Genomic DNA, 19,824 nt, shown 5'->3' with positions numbered 1-19,824 from the left:
AACCCARCACAACCAAGATATGCAAGCGTATGGCATATATCAAGATTGACATGAAAGTGAGAAGTGCAAGAAAAGCAAGAGGATCACAGGCTGTCAGGGTACAGGGACCAGAGCTGCTGAGGGCGGCTCAGCACCTTGCTGTTCTCACGCAGCCATTTCTACTGTACTCAGTAGTCAGCACATCTGAGGTTTACATGATTTTAAATGCACACTAAAAGAAATAATACCACTCTTAAAAGGTTTATACTAATCTCMTTCTGCCTCTCATTATATCTCTGTGCTCATAACAAGGCTGCTTCCTGCTTTATTGTTTTTATTAGTTTGTTCATTCTTTCATTCATTTATTATTTCTGTTTTTTCTTTTTTGCCTTTAATGTACTTCACTTACTTTGTCAGTTTTGTACAATTGCTTAAGTTCTGGGAGAATATTTTTATACTCTATTATACTTATTATACTTATTTAAATATGGGTCTTTCTCTGTTTGTTAAATATCTTTTTGACTCCCTCAGGAGAAGACTTGAATCCTAGTATTTAAATATTCGTAGACTTAATCCTGTACTGTCATCACAATTATTTGTATTACATTACATTTACTACAGTCTTGTGTCAGATAAGGACAAGACTGAAGCATTTTTTATCTCTAGTTATTAACTGTCCATGGACTTTTTTTTTAGATCAAAGTATTTTTTTTCTGTTTTGTCCAAGGAAATTTGTGGGCTAAGGACCTGATGTGAAAGATGATATTTCTGAGGATCATGTTAAATCACTTGTAAAATAATAAAATGCCCTTATTTTTCATAAATAAGGGTTGAATAAATCTGTTGTCTTCATGTCATGGTGAGGTTTTGTTACTTATTCTAGACCTCTTTGATCATGCAAAAGTGTAGAATATCTTTCATTTCGGAAACACCTCAGATGTTCTTCCTCTGCAGTGTCCTCTGTGCATATATAACTGTACAGTATTTTAATTTTAAATGTAAATTCTATTTTATTTTGTGTAATATTATACATTAAACTGTGTACAAAGCTTCTGTGATATATGTTGTTGACCTCGTAACTCCAGAGACACCAGGACGAGTGTGCTCGGGGCTACGGGCTGAGTTACGGTGAGTCCCTGGTTACATTGGCTTCCCAGTGGCCCTGCTACGAGCAGGCAGGGCTCAGCGGTCGCATGGAGGCTGCAGCGTGGGTCCCTTTGCTGCCTAACCAGGCACCTGGAGGATGTGTGAGCAGCTAGCTGTGCAGGGCCGGGGAGCAGTTCAGCAGGTCTTACTCCTCCGGCCATGAAGCAGAATGCAGACACGATAGCTCATTACAAAGCTGCGGTGTATAAGCAAGAGCAAAGTCTTACTTTTCTGTAGCTTTCGTTTTATGTTCATTTGAGGAAATAAGCACATAGCTTGTAGCATGGGTAAGCCAAGCATCATGTTAGGTTTTGTTAGACGTGGAAGGTTAGACGTGGTTTGTTTGTTTTTTATTCCAGGTAAAGCACATATTTGAAGCCAAATACTGTATTCTTAAATAGAACATCTGAAGATATTGTCACATCACATAGGTCTCTGTAACAAAACAAAAAAAAACCACTTTGTTCAGCTACTTATGTTTCTCCTAGTTTTCCTTGAAGAGTGTCTGTAGAGTCTGTGTCTGTTGAAAGCTGAGATCAAAGTAACTGTAAGCTTCCAGATAGGAAGAAATATTGCAGAAAATTGCATAGAGTCTTTTTATTTTATTCAAGGTAATGGACAGAAAGGGAAAAAGAACAAGGGGAAAATGGAGGTGGCTCTGAAAGATAAATGGTTAGAAAATCTTCATATTTGAAAGAACAAGCTTGTCTGTTTTGTTTTTTTGCTTATACTTCATGTATTTGCAGTAGTTACAGAAATGTTTTACACTGGGAAAAGTAATGATGTTAACATTCTTGTAAGAAGAGATTGCCTCAAATAAAACTTCAGAGGCAGCCGAATGAAAGAAGAAAATAAGTTTAAAATATGAAGCTTAGTATCGCCAGGGGGCATCTGGTGTGTCAGTCAGATGAATGAGGTAAGCTGATTTATGCCCTACAAACTTTAGCCAAGGTGTTTCTGATGCCAAGGAGGGTTTAATAGACTGCTGGCCTCCCACAGATCGTTGCTAACTGCAAGAGAGATTTTGCTGAGGTAGAGCTGCAATCATTTGTGTCTCCATTGCTTGTGAACCCTCCAGAGCTCCCAAGCTGTTTATTTTTTGCCTTTCCCTCTTCTATTGATTTTTGGTTGTATTTTCTTTGCCAGTTATAGTTGGCGAATGCCCAAGTAATAAATTTATATTTCCAAGCTGCAGAGAGGATTTGATTTAGCAAATAATTTTTACCATTTGGAGCAGTTTAAAATGAGTTTTCCAGTTGCCTTTGCAGCTATTTTCTCCCCTTTTATGCTGTTTTGCTGCATTGTCATGCTTGTTGTCTTTGGTTCTCGGAAAGCGATGCTTTAGTGGTGACAGTGGGATGTTGCCTCATTACAGGCTTCCTTGCCAGATGAGTTCACTTAGTGCCAATTACTATTCAGTAGTGGATGCTGCAATAGGTCAACCTGTACTTTTTGCTAGTCATTCTTTTTTTTTTCACATGCGTTGCTTCTGTCTAAAGCACTTAGAGGCAAATTGTGCTCCTGCCTTGGTAATTGTTGCTCTGCAACACAGTGGGGCCGTGCAGGGGGATGTAGATGTTCTCTGGATGTGTGGAGCTCCACAGGGACCACTAACCCAGAGGTAGGAGGCATAGGGCCAGGACCATAGGAGATCATCAAAGGCTAAAGTTTCCAACTTCTTAGCTGCTTCATCTCCTGAGGCCCAAATTGGGCCTCCATCCTTTGCATTTTTCCTACCCTCTATATTCAGACCAGGTGTGGTGCAGAGATTTTGTCTTTTAGAGCTAAAGCTTTGACTGGTTTAGGCAAATCTATGCAAGGTGATAACAGCCTCTCCCTACCACAGGGAGCACCCTAAAAGTAAGTAACCTGAAAATTGGGGGAGCCAAGTACTGCAGTAATGCTGGCCAGACAAATGCTCCTGCCTGTTGCTGAGCTTTGAATCTCTCCTCGCCCCTGGGTGCGTGGTAAAATTGGACATGGGTGCTAGACGGCAAACGTGCGTTCCTGCCTCTGCTCCAAAGTCTAGTGTAAACCACAGGAAAATCAGATGGTGCTGCATCGTTCTGATATCTGAAAGAAGCAGCCGGTGCGGCATAGCACAGTGACTGGAAAATAATTTTAAACTGCAACTTTAAACTGTGCCACTCTGCATTTCATTAGGCATTAAGATATGACACGGTTTGGAGTTAAACTTTAATATATTCTTGGGTGTTCTCAGAGGCACAATGCTGAATTATCTTTTTTGGCTGATGCTATTTTTACCCAATGTGGCATAGAAAGACTGCAAGGTCATTTTCAAAAGTAAAAATCTCAAATCTGTAGTAGAAGGCCCAATACTGGAGACGTTTGATTGACAATTAAACTGTAAGTACAGGTCTCCGTAATTTTGCAATAAACCTGTCTGTCTGTTTATGATGCATTGTTTGTATGTCTAATTATAAATTTGGAACAAAATTCCCTGTTAGCGTAATTCCTGCGATGTCAATAGGGCTTTTCAAGCTGTGAATTTAACATAGTTGCAAGGTTAGTGTGGCATAACTTTAAAGATACTGATGGTGTTTTCTGAAATATGAGTAAATATGAAATATAACTAGAATAATGATTATTTAAAATCACACGTGGGCAAAGGCATGATGGATGTATAGTAATAACGATGCCCCAGTTTCCGTCCCCTGCGATGCTCGCATTTTAGTTGCAGTGTACTACCAGCTCGTCGCACCGCTGGAGCAGCGACCCTGGTGCATCCTGTGGAGGCGGCGCTTTCCGAACGCGGCCCGTCCTGGAGGCGCGCTGCGGGCGGAGGAGGCGGTAGGGGTGGGCAGCGACCGCGGGGGCCGTGCCGCTGCCGCTGCCACTCGGCCTCGTGGCATTCCCCTGCCAGGAGTAAAGCGCTGGCTTTTTGTGGGGCTTTCGCTTCTGCTCCCTGAGAGGGGACCATTGGCTATTTACTCCGTTTGCTCACACAAGCTCTAAAACAAAGACAAAATTTGCCCGTGACGCCAAGAAATTGGATGAAGCGGAGGGAGAGATTATGTGAGGCAGCATCTGGGAGCCCTTTCATACAAAGAACTGTAGTATAAGTTAAGAAGATTATTTTATCATAGGCATTTTTTTAAAAGTTATCTGCTTTTAAACAGGTCCCCTGTTATATAAGTGTTCTACGTTTTCAAGTTAGGTATTGCCTAAATGTCAGTCAGAACTATTTCCTGAAATAGGAACACTGGGTTTATTTAATTCTGCATTTTAAGTATTTTCCATTTCAGAATAATAAATATATAAGATATAGGATCTCCTCTATGTAAGTAGGAATATACAGGAGTATATTTAGATATATTAAAAAATTCTTAGTCCTGATTGTAAAAGCAAAGCTTTGGTTTTTGTCCTGTCAGTACTACAGCAAGCTTTCATGTCAAAAGAAACTCTTGCTAAAGATGTTGATTCATTTGGAAAGGGGTAAAATGTCATACTTTTTTAACTATATCTTTTCATTTTCCAAGCTCCTCCTAGAGAACTGACAGAAGAAGAAAAACAGCAAGTTCTCCATTCGGAAGAATTCCTGATATTTTTTGACCGGACGATACGTGTAATTGAGCGAGCTTTGGCTGAAGATTCAGACATATTCTTCGACTACAGTGGCAGAGATGTAGAAGAGAAAGATGGGTCAGTTTTTGGGGTTTTTTTTGGCTTTTGTAAAATAATCTTTAAGAACAAATTCCCATGCTAGGAAAACTTAATTTTGAAACTAACCAAAACTTTTTTTATAATTAAGAAAAGGTTAAAGCCTCCTCTTGAAGGCCTGTGTCACTTTGTTATCCTAAATTATTTTGTAAAATAGCTTCATGCTTTGTTGCTCTGAGTTTTTTCCTTTAAATTATTATGCAGATGGTTTAATATTTTGGTTCAATGTTCTGGTGAAATTTCAAATTCAGAAGAAAAATATTAATAATTGAAATATATGAATATATATTTGTCTGTGTGTGTGCACGTGCACAGGTATGTGTATATGTGTATGTGTTTGTTCCAGCAGTGTATGTCTGTGTGTTTATATCACGATATTTTTACAAATTCAAATTACTGTGGTTTATGTTATAGTATTGCCTCAGGTCCATGATCAGTCCTCCTGTGCTACGCACTATATAGACAAGGATGAAAATGATGATCTCTCAAAGTGTTTGCAATCTCAGCACATAAGATGAGGGGTGACAGGTTGCACATTCAGCAAGTGATGGGGGAGTACTCGTTAGTATGAGAGGAAGTGCTGAGGTTTCAGCAGCCGTGTATCCGCCGAAGCCTCGCGGCAAAGCAGTGGCTGGGGGGCACTTGTGCTGCTGGAGCTCGCTCTGGCACCTCACCCCTGGGTGCTGTGCCGGCAGCCGGCCAGCACTGAACTTCAGCCGATCTGAACGGTGCCGGAAAGCACCAGCCATCCGCGTGGTTGGGTTGGAGGTGCTCTGACTTCATCAGTTCAGGAGGAAAAAATAAGGGAGATTTGGATATAGGCTGGATTTGAAGATGTGGGAAAGGGGGAGCTGAATGCCAGGGCCAGGTTTCAGGTGACAGGGGTGTCCCAGGGCGTTCTGGAAAAGTCAGCCAGAAAAGATTCAGGAAGGCAGTGAGAAATTAAAAACTCTGTTTTCCTGAAACACTTAAAATTTGTTCCTTGATGCAAAATCRTTACCCCAGCAAGAAAGTCAATCAGAGGAATTCAGTCAAGGTGGCAAACTTCCCTGGCTGGGCAGGGATTTGAGAAAGAGTAGCCAGAAACCTTTACATTGGTTGTCACTGCATTTGAATCCTCGTTGTTTTAAAAGTATAACTTTGTTGTTTAACTCCATATAGAGATGTTCAGGCAGGAGCCAACCTTTCCTTTAATCGTCAGTTTTATGATGAGCACTGGTCGAAGCATCGTGTAGTCACCTGTATGGACTGGTCTCTTCAGGTAAGGGTGTAACGCGAGGAGCTGTGTTGCTATGTTACTTCCAGCTTCTGTATAGAAAAATATGGACGGGCTCATTTGCACTTTGTTATGTAGACTAAGATGTTATTTCTTAGCTAACAGGAGGGCACTGAGTGAATGCATGTTTCTCTGTAATGAAGAGTAGTGGGCAATAATGAAGCTGTCTTTTGTTTGTATATGTTACTTGATCTTCAAAACCAGGACTTTATATTAAAACTACATGTTAACAAACCCTCCGAGAGGCGAGAATCTCCACTTTTCCTGCCTCCTCCAATAACTCCTTCAGCACATGAAATTGTTTTTAGGACAAAAGGTTTACAATTAAGCCAATTAAAAATAATTAAAACAACTGAATTTTTAACAATTTATTTAATAAACAATTATACAGAATGATATACAAAAATAAAAACAATGAGTAATAAAATTTAATTTTTTGATGTACTAGAACTCAAAATGTGGAAGTATCTGAACAACCCAGGTTGAAAAGGAATTTTTCTAAAGATGCTGGACCCTCTCCTCAAACCTAGGAAAGAGGAGACTGCAGCTGGCCAGGGAACAGGCTGAAGTAACATGCCTGGAACGTGTCCAATTTCTGTACAATGCAAACCATTGTCATATTTCAATGTAAAACTTACTGCAGAACTGCCTAAGCTTCCCAAAACCATTATGGCCACATCAGCAGGGTCCAGAAACCAGGTGAATTAGTTATTCCAGTGGAGAACTGGAATTAGTATGGACATATCACTACAGGTCCTGTCAAATTCATTCGGTCCCAGTTTCRCTCCATCCCCCTCATTCTCTGTACTTCATCCATATTAGTTTCTTCCTAGGTCCCAGCCTGGAGCAAACCAGTTAAATGTCCTTGGCAAGGAATCCAAGGAGACTCTGCTGCAAGGTCCACAACATGGATATAGTGAGTCTGCCCCAGGAGGACCTAGACTTGAAAAACAGGAAAGCAAGCCAGTCTGCCGAGCTTGCCCCGGCACCAGCCTCAGACATATCCTGGTGGGTCCAGAGCCCTGGTGCAGCCTGGTGCGGGCAGCAAAGACTCGATAGGTGTAGCTTAGCACACTGCTAAGAGTGAGCTTAGCTTAGCATAATCTTAGAAGTAGCTGCTCTTTCTATGCTGCATGCTGTGCTGTGCCATGGTAGATGTGAGTGTGGACGCGGCATGTGTTTAAGTAGGTGAATTGTGCCTGAGGGCTGGGAAGAGACAGAGTTAGATAAGGGGCACAGTGAGTCCTGCTGCCATCCTGCTCTCCCGGTGGTGGGGCTACTCCCACCCCTCCAGGTCCTTCTCGGTCAGATGGCAGCCGATTGCAAGAAAGACATAGTATAAGCAGCGGGGAAGAGAGGAGTTTGAGGGGCTGGTGAGCGTAGCTGGTGGCTGTGCTGGCCTGTCTGACCCACCCAGACTGTAGGTGTGTGCACAGCAGCCAGCTGCAACCTCTTCTGCATGTGCAGAGAGGCTTCTTTTATACTCACACCCCATGTATGAAATGAAGAATTTATCCCTTTGCTTTCATACAAAATATCAGCTTAACAGGTATCCACTGGTGTGACGTGGGTGGCCTTTAAGCACATATGGATTTCCACAGAAATCAAACATAAGCCTGAGGAAACACTTATCTTAGGTTGTTCACTTGTTCAGGGGCTGGAAATTACATGGAATTCTTATCTGATATTTTCCTAACAGGCAGCTCTTACTGTATTCCCAGGGCAGCAAGAAAAAAAGCCGCCTCAGAAGAGCACTGCCAAATGTAATTGCTCAACCCCTGGGGCACACAGGCTAGTTCTGCTTCCCACCTCTTTGTTGCAGGGTGGCCCCTCCTGCCTTCCCCTCCGTTAACTCCTCGCGCGCGGCTCCCTGGCACCCCAGCCGGGCTTCTCTGCGCCACCCCATGCCAGCTGGCGAGGAGGCACTGTGGCCTCTCTTGCCTGCGTCAAGGTGTTTAAGGCAGTAGAAACTGGAGCTGGACAGAGGTATTTCACTTAACTCAAGCTCTGCTTCTCACATGCACTCTGGGACACTGCAGTGTCCAGTATGCCAAAGGATAACTTGAATACTCATGGGAACTGCAGAACACATTGCTCAATTTTTCGTGATAAACTGTTGCTGCAAAACATCCTGGAGGCAAATAGAAGCTTAATCAAACAAAGGACCTTGATGCATTGATTAAACAAATTATTCTGTTCCCTAGTCACATGTACAATATGGTCCCAAACATGTGGGATCACTCATGCCATTAAAGTTAACCCGCTAGCCCCTTGAGTCTTTTACAGAGCAAAGGGAAAAAAGCTTAGATCCTTAATCAAGGATCTAAGGGAAATGCCCAATAGATTTAGTGTAAACATAGAGAGTGGGATCACCTTGCTTTGTCCGTGAGGTTACGTAGCTCATCTGAAGCCAGCAAGGTTACAGTCTCAGAGATACTGCTGAGTCCCTCTTGACTCTCAGAGAGCAACCTGGTATGCTGTTTCACCTACCAATATTTCCATACTGCTTTTAGCTGCAGTCACAGGACAGCCAGGCACCTAGTGAAATCCAAAAATTCTGTAAATGCCAGTGGATTGAAGGAAGCAGAGACTGTGTAGTGGTAGCATGAATTTATGGTGCTGCAACTGGCTTTGTTTTTGTAGGGTCAAAAGCCTCAAAATGATGCTGCCCAGCTAGGTATGACCCCAGCATCTGAGTAACCTTGAAATTGTATTTCCGGTCTGATGCATCAACTGCGATTGCAAAATGTACACCTAGACCAGCAAGGTTCGGGGCAGCGTTTGCTTATGGCCAGACACCCTGCCAACTAGAACATGCTCACTAACCTCTCTGGGAGCGTGAACCAACCCCAAAGTGCCTGTAAACAGGCACTTCAGACCTGATCTCATGTCCTGCCTGAGTGCAGCTGTGCTGGTGGAAGAGGCTGTTGCCTCTACTTGCCCCGGGAACAGACCTGCAAGCATGCTGGCTCAGCTGCTCATGTCCCAGGTACCCGACCTCTGCAGTCAGAGTGCGATATGCTGACAAAAGCCTGCTGCACACACTGTTTACTTGAACCTGGGCCAATATTGGATGAAAAGGTTCAAAGGAGAAGTTAGCTGAGTCAGCTGTTTAGAAGCAGTTGTAATCTCTGTCCCGGGAGAAGCCGAAGAGGGGGGCAGGATTGGCAGGGTGGGGGAGAGCGGCAGAGGACAGGCTGCTGCAGAGGCTGTGCCAGCAGCCCTCAGCTGTGGGGTCAAGGCACCGTCAGCTCTCTCCGTTCTTGGGGAGGCAGAAGGGTAGTGGGTCTAGTGCATGCTCTAAATCCCGTACAAATGCTTTGGATGCTAAATTGCCCTTACAAGCTGGGCCAGCAGCCAGCATCTGCCAGGATGTAGGTGCAACCCAGTCAGAGCCTCTTTTTTTCCTTTTTTTCAGAAAGTGAGAGAGGCAGCTAAGGCAGCCATATGTTGTTGCTGGGTTCCCCCCAACATGGGGCAGGGTCCAGGACCTAGATCTTATTTGGGATGATGAGCTTTAATAGAAAAATAGTCACCTCTGTGATGTATTATCCATAAAAATGTACCTGAAGTAGGAAGGAACAGCTGCTGATGACACAAGTTATAGATGTGTGCATTTCTTCCAAATGGATTTTGAGAGACAGAGAGGTTCAAGCCCCACTGAAAATGATACGAAGATTTTCTTATTCTTAAAGTGCCTGGTGCAGACTGAATTCATAGCTCCTGGTAGCACTCTTTGCAGTTCCTTTGTCCTGCTTCCTTCTTGTCTACCAGCTCTGCCACTCCCCTATGAAGTGGTAAATGGTTTGGCAGGAATTTACCTGAGAAAGACAGAGTGACAAAGATTTGTAGAGATCCCAGAGAAATCTTGAGGGAAAGTGTTTATAGTTAACCAGGGAAGAGTGTGGATCCTGTGGACCTTGGGCTGCTAGCTCACCGGTCTGCCAGAATCCACGTGCTTTTCTCTGAACATGCTGTAAAGTCCATGGCCTTGCTATTCAGAGGGAGGGACAGAGGTTACAAGAGGTGCCTAGTGTCAGGTGTGAGAGCAGGGAGCTGGGTGCCATTGTATAGGCAGAAAGTAATTGATATTTTGAGGGAGTTTTGTTACTTTTTTTGCTGCTGACAGCTTATAAGAGTACCCAGAACACTGTAAAAGCACCTAGCAAGCAGAAGGCTGTATAATGTGCATAATTTAAGCCTCTTCTGCTAATTGTAAACATGATTTTGTTTTAGCAAATGTTTCAGCAAGATAAGGTTAGATTGTGTTGTACAGAGTCCCAGTGTAACCATTGCCGAGTAAATGGTATTATATCAGTGATACTTTTGACTCGCTGTGCTTTGACTCCTTTGCTTATGGTGCTTCAGAACAACAAAATGTCATCAACAATGTGAAATTCTGTTTTTTCATACCTGACGTTATATATATATATATACACATATATATAAATACATACACATAACAAAATACATAATTATATGTGTGTGGTACATATCTATTTATATACACTGATGGATACTAGGTGTACGAGAAAATATGGATCTGATTTTAGAGTGCACATTGCGTCAATCTTCCTGAGTCAGTGGAATTCGAGGTCACCCAGTGCTTTACAAGATGACCTCAGCATCTTGCAGAATTGAGCTTCTGTGAAGAAAATGTTTTGTTTGCTATTTGAATCATCAGGAAGAGCTTTCAAGTTGATTCTGTGTATAAGTGAATAGGAAAAGTGCATAATGAAATAAGAAAGAGTGGGTTTCTAGGGTGCCAAAAAACTGTGAACTTCAGAGTAAAAGCAAGTCAATGCTATACTCATACTGGTTTTATTACCAAAATGAATTAAGACAATGGTTTATCTGTGCAGAAATGGTTAAGCAAATAAATTACAATTACACAAGATCTCTGGTTTTTCTTCTTAATATAATTTCTTGTTTTGCATTCCCTTTATGAATATCCTATTAGTTGTTTTTTCTGAGATTTACCTGCAGAAAATAACATTGCATGTGGTATCTGAGAATAATTAATACAGAGCAAAGAGCAGGGGCTCTAAGGATTTCATTGACCAGTAAAATATAAAACCAAATATAAAACCAAAATACAGCTAAAAACTATGTTTGGACTAGTGTGTATTATTATCAAAACCAGGTATTCCACATGTAGTGTGAGATTGCTTCTGCCTCATCTGATTTTGCATATCTTCTCCATTATCCAGCTTATTTCAGTTGCATGTGCTTTTTTTCTAGTACCCTGAATTGATGGTTGCTTCTTATAACAATAATGAAGATGCTCCCCATGAGCCTGATGGGGTGGCCTTGGTCTGGAACATGAAATTCAAGAAAACCACACCAGAATATGTTTTTCATTGTCAGGTAAGACCAAGAAAGCCATTCATTTCATGCTAGACAAAACAGAATTTACTACATGGTGCATCTGCTCAGTGTTTATATGACGAGGTTGAGGCTAAAAATAGGCTTTTTTGGAAGAAGTGCAAGTGCCAGTCCAGTGTTTTTAGAAGGCATTCAGCCTTCTCAAACAATACTGCAAGCCTGTCAGGGACTGTGTGTCATTCTTTGTCTATTTAAAACAGTCCCTAAGAGATTTAGTATATAAAGCCCTTGCACTTATGAAGTAACTGTGGTGTACCACTTCCTCATCCAGGCAGCAACATATGCTTTCCCACCCACGTTAGCTTCCTCACGTCCTCTGTATTCCAAGTGCCTACTCTTGCCTTGGTTCTGCTCAATGTCATATTTTGCTTTTAAAATTCCTAAGTACGCTGCATTTCTGGGCATGCGTCTTACTTACAGCTCAATGAAAAACTGTCTTGACTACAAGGATTACTCCACCGATTCCTGTTTGACTATCCTTTAGGTTAGCAAAGCAGTATTTCACCTTTCTCAGTGCTACTTTACGACCACTTTAGAAGTCTACAGACAATTTAAAAATAGCTAGATGTTTTATTTCCGTAAGTCTGTTTACTCCTCTTTTGCCACTGCTTTTCTGTGTGAAATAGCACAGCCTCATATTGACAGAACTGTTCTACTCATTGGCTCTATCTCCATCAAACCGACCAAACTGTGGAACAGCGTTTGGGCCAAATTTCCAACCTCTTTATTAATATCCTTCTGTGGTAATTAAATACAGGACAGTTGCATTCAAAAAGCCATATGGAAAAGTTTCAGTAAGTAAAACTTAACAATCAGAGATTAGTAAAATGCAGATTATTCTGCGGTAAAAATTGCTTCTCTTGGAGGGATATGTATTACCTGGCTAGTTGTGTAAGCTAAGTGTCATTTTACATTCAAGGACCAAACATCTTTTTGAACTAAGTTTGTGTTTTGACTTGGGTACATTATCAGATGTAACATAGTGGGAGGGAGTTGCTGGAATTGAAGTTACTGCTTCAACCCGATTAAGTAACCTTTAATTCTGGGCATGTTTTTCTAATTTGCTATACCGAAAAACAACTTCACAAGGAGTCCAGGCCTGTACAGCAAATACGCCATACAGATCTATATGCATGTGTGTGTGTGTGTGTGTGTGTGTGTGCGCACGCGAGCATGTATTACCTTTGAAATGAAAACTTTTCTTTTTCTGGATATCATATTCAGCAGTCTGATGTGTTCTTTCAGACTACTTAAGAGCATAGCTCAGATTCCAGGCTCAGATACTTCTAGGATGTTCATTCAACTTAATGTTTTAAATAAAATATTCAAGAAAAGAGATTGCCCATTGTATTTTAGGGACAATAATTCTTAACCTAGATTGATTTTACAAGTTAATAACCAGATTCAGTATAGCTCTACTGAGTACACAAAGGGAAGATTGACTACAGACATAACAATGTGCTCTGTTAATTAAAAATTCTATCTTGTTTTAAAAGTAAGTACACTTAAACAAGGGGAGCTATGACTCACTAAAATGAAAGCATTGAGACAGGCTGTATTCCCCATTAGAAAAATACACATAGAACAAAATAGTGGCCTGAGATTTGGCCTGACTGAGCTTCTATCTAATCCTCCCATTACAATGGATGTCCCCCTTTTTTAGCACTGAAACCTTAATACCTGTGAATTTTGAGAGACACATGGCACTGTGCTTTCATATGCATCCTGGATTAATCATCTTCCAGTGAAATGAGGTCAGTTCTTGTGTCCATGGGAAATATTTATTTCCTTGGTCAAACTGTCCCCAGATAATTTGCATTATGAGTTCATTATGAGTTGGAGCCATGTTTGAACCACCATTTTTGGGCTTCTGACATGTGGGATATCTTCTGCATCTCAGACTGGATGGGCATACCCACATGGGATTAAATGGGGAAGCAGAAAGCATTTGACTTCGTCTCTTGAACACAGGCTTTGCGCTAACTGACTCAGATGGAAAATAAGAAAAAAATTATCTTAGCTCAGAGTCTGGAATTCAGGTCTGTAGATCATCATGTTATTCTGTTAGTGGAAACCAACTGTATTATTAGTTAGCCCCATATCATTTATATTACCGTTTTGCAAGAGGAACATTCCCTGACTCAGTCCTGATTCAGTCATTTCTCCAGGTCTTCTGTGAGGCATGCCCAATTTTTCTTCAGCTCTACATGACCTTATAGCAGTCCAGCAGGTAGGGATGAACACACACCTTGTCACTACAGCTAAGTTGCCCAGATATGGTAAACGCGCATTACTTTGGTCATATTTTCCCAATAGACTCTCTATGTTCTTTTCCAAAGAGTTTCTTTGGTCTTAATACTATTTGATTGTGACTAATAACTTTCATCTTTCAATTTTGGGAGTGCAGAGCAAGATGCAAACGTGTAGAAACTCATTTCAGATGTGACTGTCAAGGAACTCATGCAAACCCCTTCTGCGAAGCCAGATCAATAAATATGTTTATAAACCCATTTCTCAACAGGTTCTAAGAAATTTCCCCTCAAGAGTTCTGATAACATCAGTAGAAACAGATATGTGAAACATCTCTGGACAGCTAAAGAGTTGGGTGAGCTTCAGGAGGTAGAATTTTAGATAATTTTACCGCCTAAGTACATTTGGTAAATTCTAGAAACTAGGAGCCATAATCTTGTTTATCTGTCTTTCCTAGTATATAATAAAGGTTTAAGTGAGATGATTACCACGGAATTTTTTTTTTTTAACTTCTTCTGTGACTTTTTGTAATCTTACATAGGATCATTGAAATGACCAACAATCTGTCTTTCCCGGTACCTTCTCTGAAAGTTGCCAGAACCAGGGGCTTCAACTGAAGTTGTCTAGCAGCCATAGCAGACAACGATGCAAAAATATACCAGTGGCGATGTCTTTTCTCAACACCAGTCAGCGAAATGTTTGATTTCTGTCCTAAAATGTAAGGGATGGTACATTCTGTAAATATTTATCATCTTAGCTGTTGTCGTTAATGATGTTACGGTTATTATTCATATAAACTTCTTGCCTGTTTTAAAGTCATGCTAAGCTCTCGGCTCATTAATATAGTGTAGATGGTACTAAATTTCATAGCTCCGTAATATGTTGTGCTACAAATACTGGGTCATTTAAAAATATGTTGCTGTTTGATTTAAATTAATATGTATTAAGAGAAAACTGACCATCAGCCAGCTGGACTTGTTTACTCAGCTCAATAATTTATGTGAACTGTCATGTGATCTATGATAGCCTTTCTAAACAAAACAATTCTACTGGCTTCTGCCGCATCCTCCAGTGGAATACTTCTTTTCCTCTATTCATTTTTGCCCTTCTTTAGGTTTTTATATTTCTACTTTATTCAGTGATGTGCTGCCAGTATTTTAGCTGGGAGTCCCACAGATTTTTTCCTCTATAGGTCATCATACATCTCTTTACCACAAGGTTAGAAATGGAAAAGCAAGGAAGAGTGAGGGATTGGGCAATATGTTCATTTGTTTTCCCATACAAGCAAAAAAAAGTCTGAGAAACATAATGAATTTGGAAGGCAATATCATTTGCCAAAGAAATGAATGCTCAGTGCTTTACTTAAGTAATGAAGAATAAATTGAGCATTTAGCTAATATTGCAGGGTGCAGACTGGGAATTTCCTTGTAGGGAAGATTCAGGGATCTCCTCTTCCCCCACACGGGAGCATCACGAACTCCTGGTATAATGCAGTGCATTCCAAAGGCAAAAAACAAGCCTTTCAGAAGTACTTTTTGAGGCCCTATGGATGAGTCATTCCTGATGGGAATGGTTTGGCAGTATCCAGAGAGGGAAAGAATTCCAGCAGAGACAAGGAAATCACATTGACTTTCCCTCAGTTTGGTGGCAGAATTTTAAGCAGTAGTTTACACAGCTTCTCTCAGCTACTATAGATCTACTTTTAAAATGGGGTGATGAAAATGAAAATAGTATGGCATGGTTACTGAATGATATGACTCAACATGAGTTCAATGTTGTATCAATTTATGCAATCCATGGAGCTGGCCTCGTATGGCAAGTGAACATTCCTATGCAATCAATTGATAGAGTAGCATCATGATACTTCTCAGTCTTATTCTCTACCTCTTTCTCAGGAAGTGCTCCTATAAGATTTCTGTGTTCTTTCACTGAACAAACAAATGGAAATCTAGATTATTCATTAATTATGAGGATTATTTGTAATACAGTGCCCATTGTTTATGTACAACTGCTCACCTCTACTCATGATGTTGCTTCTGTTTCCTGATGGGTTGATCTAAGCTTTCTAAGCCAAAGTGACCTAAAGAAGTACCTGAAGCTTTGCATCAACATATATGGTTGAGTGGGGCAAATAAGAACTCAGTCCGTCTTTGTCCTAAACTGGCCAGCTGTGAGTTCTGCTCCATGAGCCATGCCACAGCATTCATGCAGCTCTGAGTCTGAACTAATATACTCTCCCTCCCAGTAGGGCCTACTGGCATGGGTACAGAACTGCTCTTATACAAGAACTCATAGCTTTTGTGTTGGAGCTGATCTGCAGACTCCGAGGACACAAGGGATAGGAATGATCAGTGAGTCTGGGGGGCTTTAGGATATTACAACCCCTTTCCTTTCTTCTGGAAATAGAGGGGTTATTAAAGTTGGTTGCAGTACCTGGATCTCAGCTTTAAACAACATCCATCATGTCATGAGAAGAGCTGGGAGGGGGGCAGGGGGGTGGACAGCTAAAGATACTAGTTTCTTCCAAATAAAACAAATTGAATCTTATTTTCTGATTTGGAGGACTCTGCATTGTGTTTGGAAAGTTTCATGAGTTCTGCTTTTCTGCGGGCAATCTAAAGATGCCCGTAGCAACAAAAATGAATATATTGACTGCATTTTGATTTATTTTATTTCTTGATCTATTAATTTCCTCTTTCTCTGCTGTGTCTTTTCAAAATGTCTCAAAAGGGCAGTGAGATGTACAGATCTGACACTTAGAAGCAACTCCATTCAGCATATTTTTAAGTAAGGAGAGCACATGTGAAGTAGCTTTTATTTCAGGAAGCAGTAACCATTTGAGAGTTCTTTCAAGGAGTCAGATAGACTTTTAGCATAATCATAAAAAGATTTCAGCAGTATATCACTTTTAATAGCTGCAGCTATTTCTGTTCATTTCCTAAAATGCCGTGCAGTCAGATTTACTTGGTTGGTTCCATCTCTTTACTAAACTGTCAGGTTTTTTGTGGGATATGGGACTTGGGTTTTCTATTTTAATTTCAATAAAAGCTGTCCATGCTTGGAAAATATTGGTGGATTGGGTATAGAATCAGCCACTCAGCCGCACCACAAAATGTTTCATTCTCCCCTAGTTTTTTTGTAGTGGCTTCTATACACTGTCATTAAGTTATGTGTTTGACCACTCTTCATTGCTTATCCTGGTGTGGTCTTTCCCTTTCCAACTGAATGGATGGAGTCAGAAATGCGTATCTTAGAATTAGATGCACTGAGGTAAGTGAAGAGCTATATTTAGTGGCTGATATTGGCCAGAGTTGCCTTTTTTTTTCCTGATTTGGTTCCTTTGTTGCTGTCTGCTGTTTCAAAATCAACATAAATTCCTTCAGATGTGCTTTTTGCTTCAGCAGCCTGCCTTCTAAAGGTGCTGAGTGCCCAAATCCATGAGACCTCATGTGTGGAGCAGGCTGAGGTAACAGCATATATGACTAATATCCTCCTTTTTCTCTTGTCCTCCAATTTCCTTCTCTGTGGAAGCCAGATCAGAGTTCAGTCCCTCCAGGACTTCAGAATAAAAAAAGTATTACACCAAATTTAATTGTCAAGAAAGCATGCTTGAAATACTTAAAAAAATTAAGCAACATTTCTCTGATAATTATACTGGTGCTTTTCCACACAGGCGTCCTCACTTCATTGCTGCTATCTAAATTTCAGGAAGGATGTCCCATAATACCCACACATTGCACCTCCATGTTTCAGTCATCATGATTTTCACAAGGAAATGATTTCTTTGTCTCTGTGTGTGTCACTTTGGTGCTTCAGAGCCTTGGAAGAAGTAATAGTCTCTAAGCTCCCCAACTTCCCAGAATTCCCTAAGCAAAAGCAAGCTGAAGAACCAGCAGCATTTCCAGTCCCAGAAATGAGTTTTCTAATTCTTCACTTTCTGGTGGAAGAGGGCACCTCTGGTCTTTTTTAAAGTACTGCAAAAAAAAAAAAAAAAGGCATGTGGCTCTGAGCTGACTGCAGATTTTCCAGTGAAAAGTCTTTCTCATCAAAAAACGTCCAGTTCTTAAAATAGAACTGGTCTACAGAGGAGAATTGGGTTTGATGAATTACCACTGAAGTGTTGGAAGACAAGAGACTATGGGCATAAGTTGAAGTAAGAGAGGTTCAGACTGCTTATAAAGAAAACCTTTTTCACCATGAGGACAGTTAAGTATTGCAGCAGGTTGCCCAGAGAGGCTGTGCAGCCTCCATCCTCAGAGATTTTTCAAAACCAGACTGGATAAAGCCCTAAGCAGCCTGCTTTAATCTTGTAGCTGACCCTACTTGGAGCAGGAGGTCGGACTGGAGACATCCTGAGGTCCCTTCCAACCTGAATTATCCTGTGATCCTAAATCAGGTTCTGCTCATTTTCTTACCAGTTCTCCTGGTGAACTACTATGGACCTCCAAATGTCTGGCTGTGAGGATGCTGGGGCAGCTCCCATGCTGGGAATGCTCCGGGGCCCAGGGACCAAATCTGTGGAGAATTTTTGTAATGCATACCAAAATGATATAAAATGGAACCAATTAGGTAGGGTTCCATCATAGATACAGAGGTGGTTTTGTTTTCATTTCTGCTTTTTCCTCCTGTTATGTGCCTTTGGTAAATGTTCTTTGTGGAGCTGCGTGGAGCCCTTCTGTGCCTGCTCACCGTGAAACTTTGCTGCTATTCATATGTGACTGTATGCTCACTTGCACACTGTAATAATTCACTAAAATGCATGGATACACTATTTTGCATTCAAATTTTGGGAAATTTGTAGCTGTACTACTAGGGGAGGGGAACAGTTTCAACTACGGCTTGTGATAGAAGGACGTATTTGTTTTGTTCTTATCTTAAAACATATATATTTTTTATCCTGTTGTGTTAGTCCAACATAGCAATGCAAACCACAGCTTGTGCTGTGAGGATTTCAATAAACAAGAGTTCATGGCTTTTCTCTTAGATTTTTATTTTAAAATTTTCTTCCTGTTCTCAGCTGCTAACAGCTGYCTTTTTTGCTCCTCTTAGTGGAGTTTACACCACCTCCAGTCTTTGGCAGTTAAAAATAACTATCATCTGGTCTAAGATTAGTGCTCCAGTACTTGTGGGGAGATCGTGTGTGAGTCAGTAGGAGTTACACCCACGCATCCAAAGGCTGCATGTAGTCCTTGGAAAATGGTTTTTGCTCTCTGTCTTGGGTGAGAGGAGAGGGCTGCCTTCAGCAGATATGCCGGGGGGGCCAAGGGGAGCAAATATGCAAGAGACAGTGTCCTGTCTCCCAGATAATAGCGAGCTCAGAGGCATCGATGGAGGAGGACAGAAAATGCATTGGAAACGTACGTTCAGTCCTGTGTGTCACAGTGTCTCGTCCAGGCCTGAGCTCACCAGTGTGAAATGCCCCAGGTGAGCCCCAAGTCCTGCTTTGCTGCTGAAATACCACTGCTATTAATGTGGCATCTGTTAGCATTTGCAGCTTAAGGAAAAGTATGTCGTATTTTCCACAGGGCCTTTCAGTCCTAGCCCCTCTTAAAACTGCTTTTATTTCCAGACAAAATCAGACCATAATACTTTTCATAACTGGAGTGGGAGAAGGGAAGCTTCTTTCAGGCAAGCTCTGAGAGAAACGCAGCGCCTGTATTTAGATCCGTTCTGAATGGAAGTGAATTGGACTCATCAAGTTGTATGCCTTTCCTTGGGTTTATCTTTGGCTTTCCTAACCCTTAGCAAAACTCTTTTTTTCCATGATGACTTTGATCTCTTGTTATCTTGTGCAGAACCCTGAGAAGCAGCACGCCTGTCAAAGCCAGTGTGTGCATTATAACAGCATAATTGTATGCCATATCGCATCAGTCTGTGGAATGACTGCTAATACAAAAGATGGGTGCAGTTTCCGTATTAGTAATTAACATTCTGAATTACTTGAGGACTGTGTTTATACATACCAAGTCTGCTAGCAACAGAATGCTCCTTTGCTTTACAGCAATGCTCAGCATAGATCTTGCACATTTGAAACTAAGATTTCAATTATGAGTCAAAGAATTAGGAAGTGACAAGATTTGCTTTTCTTGGAGGGAAAATTTTAGGCA

At 41.2% G+C, this 19,824-nt stretch overlaps 1 protein-coding gene across 1 annotated transcript in view; it reads left to right on the top strand.

Annotated features, from left to right (window-relative positions):
* Nucleotides 1–19,824, top strand: part of DYNC1I1 (dynein cytoplasmic 1 intermediate chain 1) — a gene marked incomplete at its 5' end in the record, with an annotated part of 174,393 nt that overhangs the window by 86,999 nt on the left and 67,570 nt on the right. Inside the window, 3 exons of the mRNA XM_026072651.1 lie at nucleotides 4,626–4,788; nucleotides 5,968–6,067; nucleotides 11,324–11,449. Of these exons, the coding sequence (XP_025928436.1) occupies nucleotides 4,626–4,788; nucleotides 5,968–6,067; nucleotides 11,324–11,449 (389 nt within the window). The remainder of the gene's footprint in view (nucleotides 1–4,625; nucleotides 4,789–5,967; nucleotides 6,068–11,323; nucleotides 11,450–19,824) is intronic.

The sequence above is a fragment of the Apteryx rowi genome, unplaced genomic scaffold (genome assembly GCF_003343035.1).
Source record: "Apteryx rowi isolate R43461 unplaced genomic scaffold, aptRow1 scaffold_346, whole genome shotgun sequence".
NCBI lineage: Eukaryota > Metazoa > Chordata > Aves > Apterygiformes > Apterygidae > Apteryx > Apteryx rowi.
This window is presented reverse-complemented; position numbering and strand designations above follow the sequence as displayed.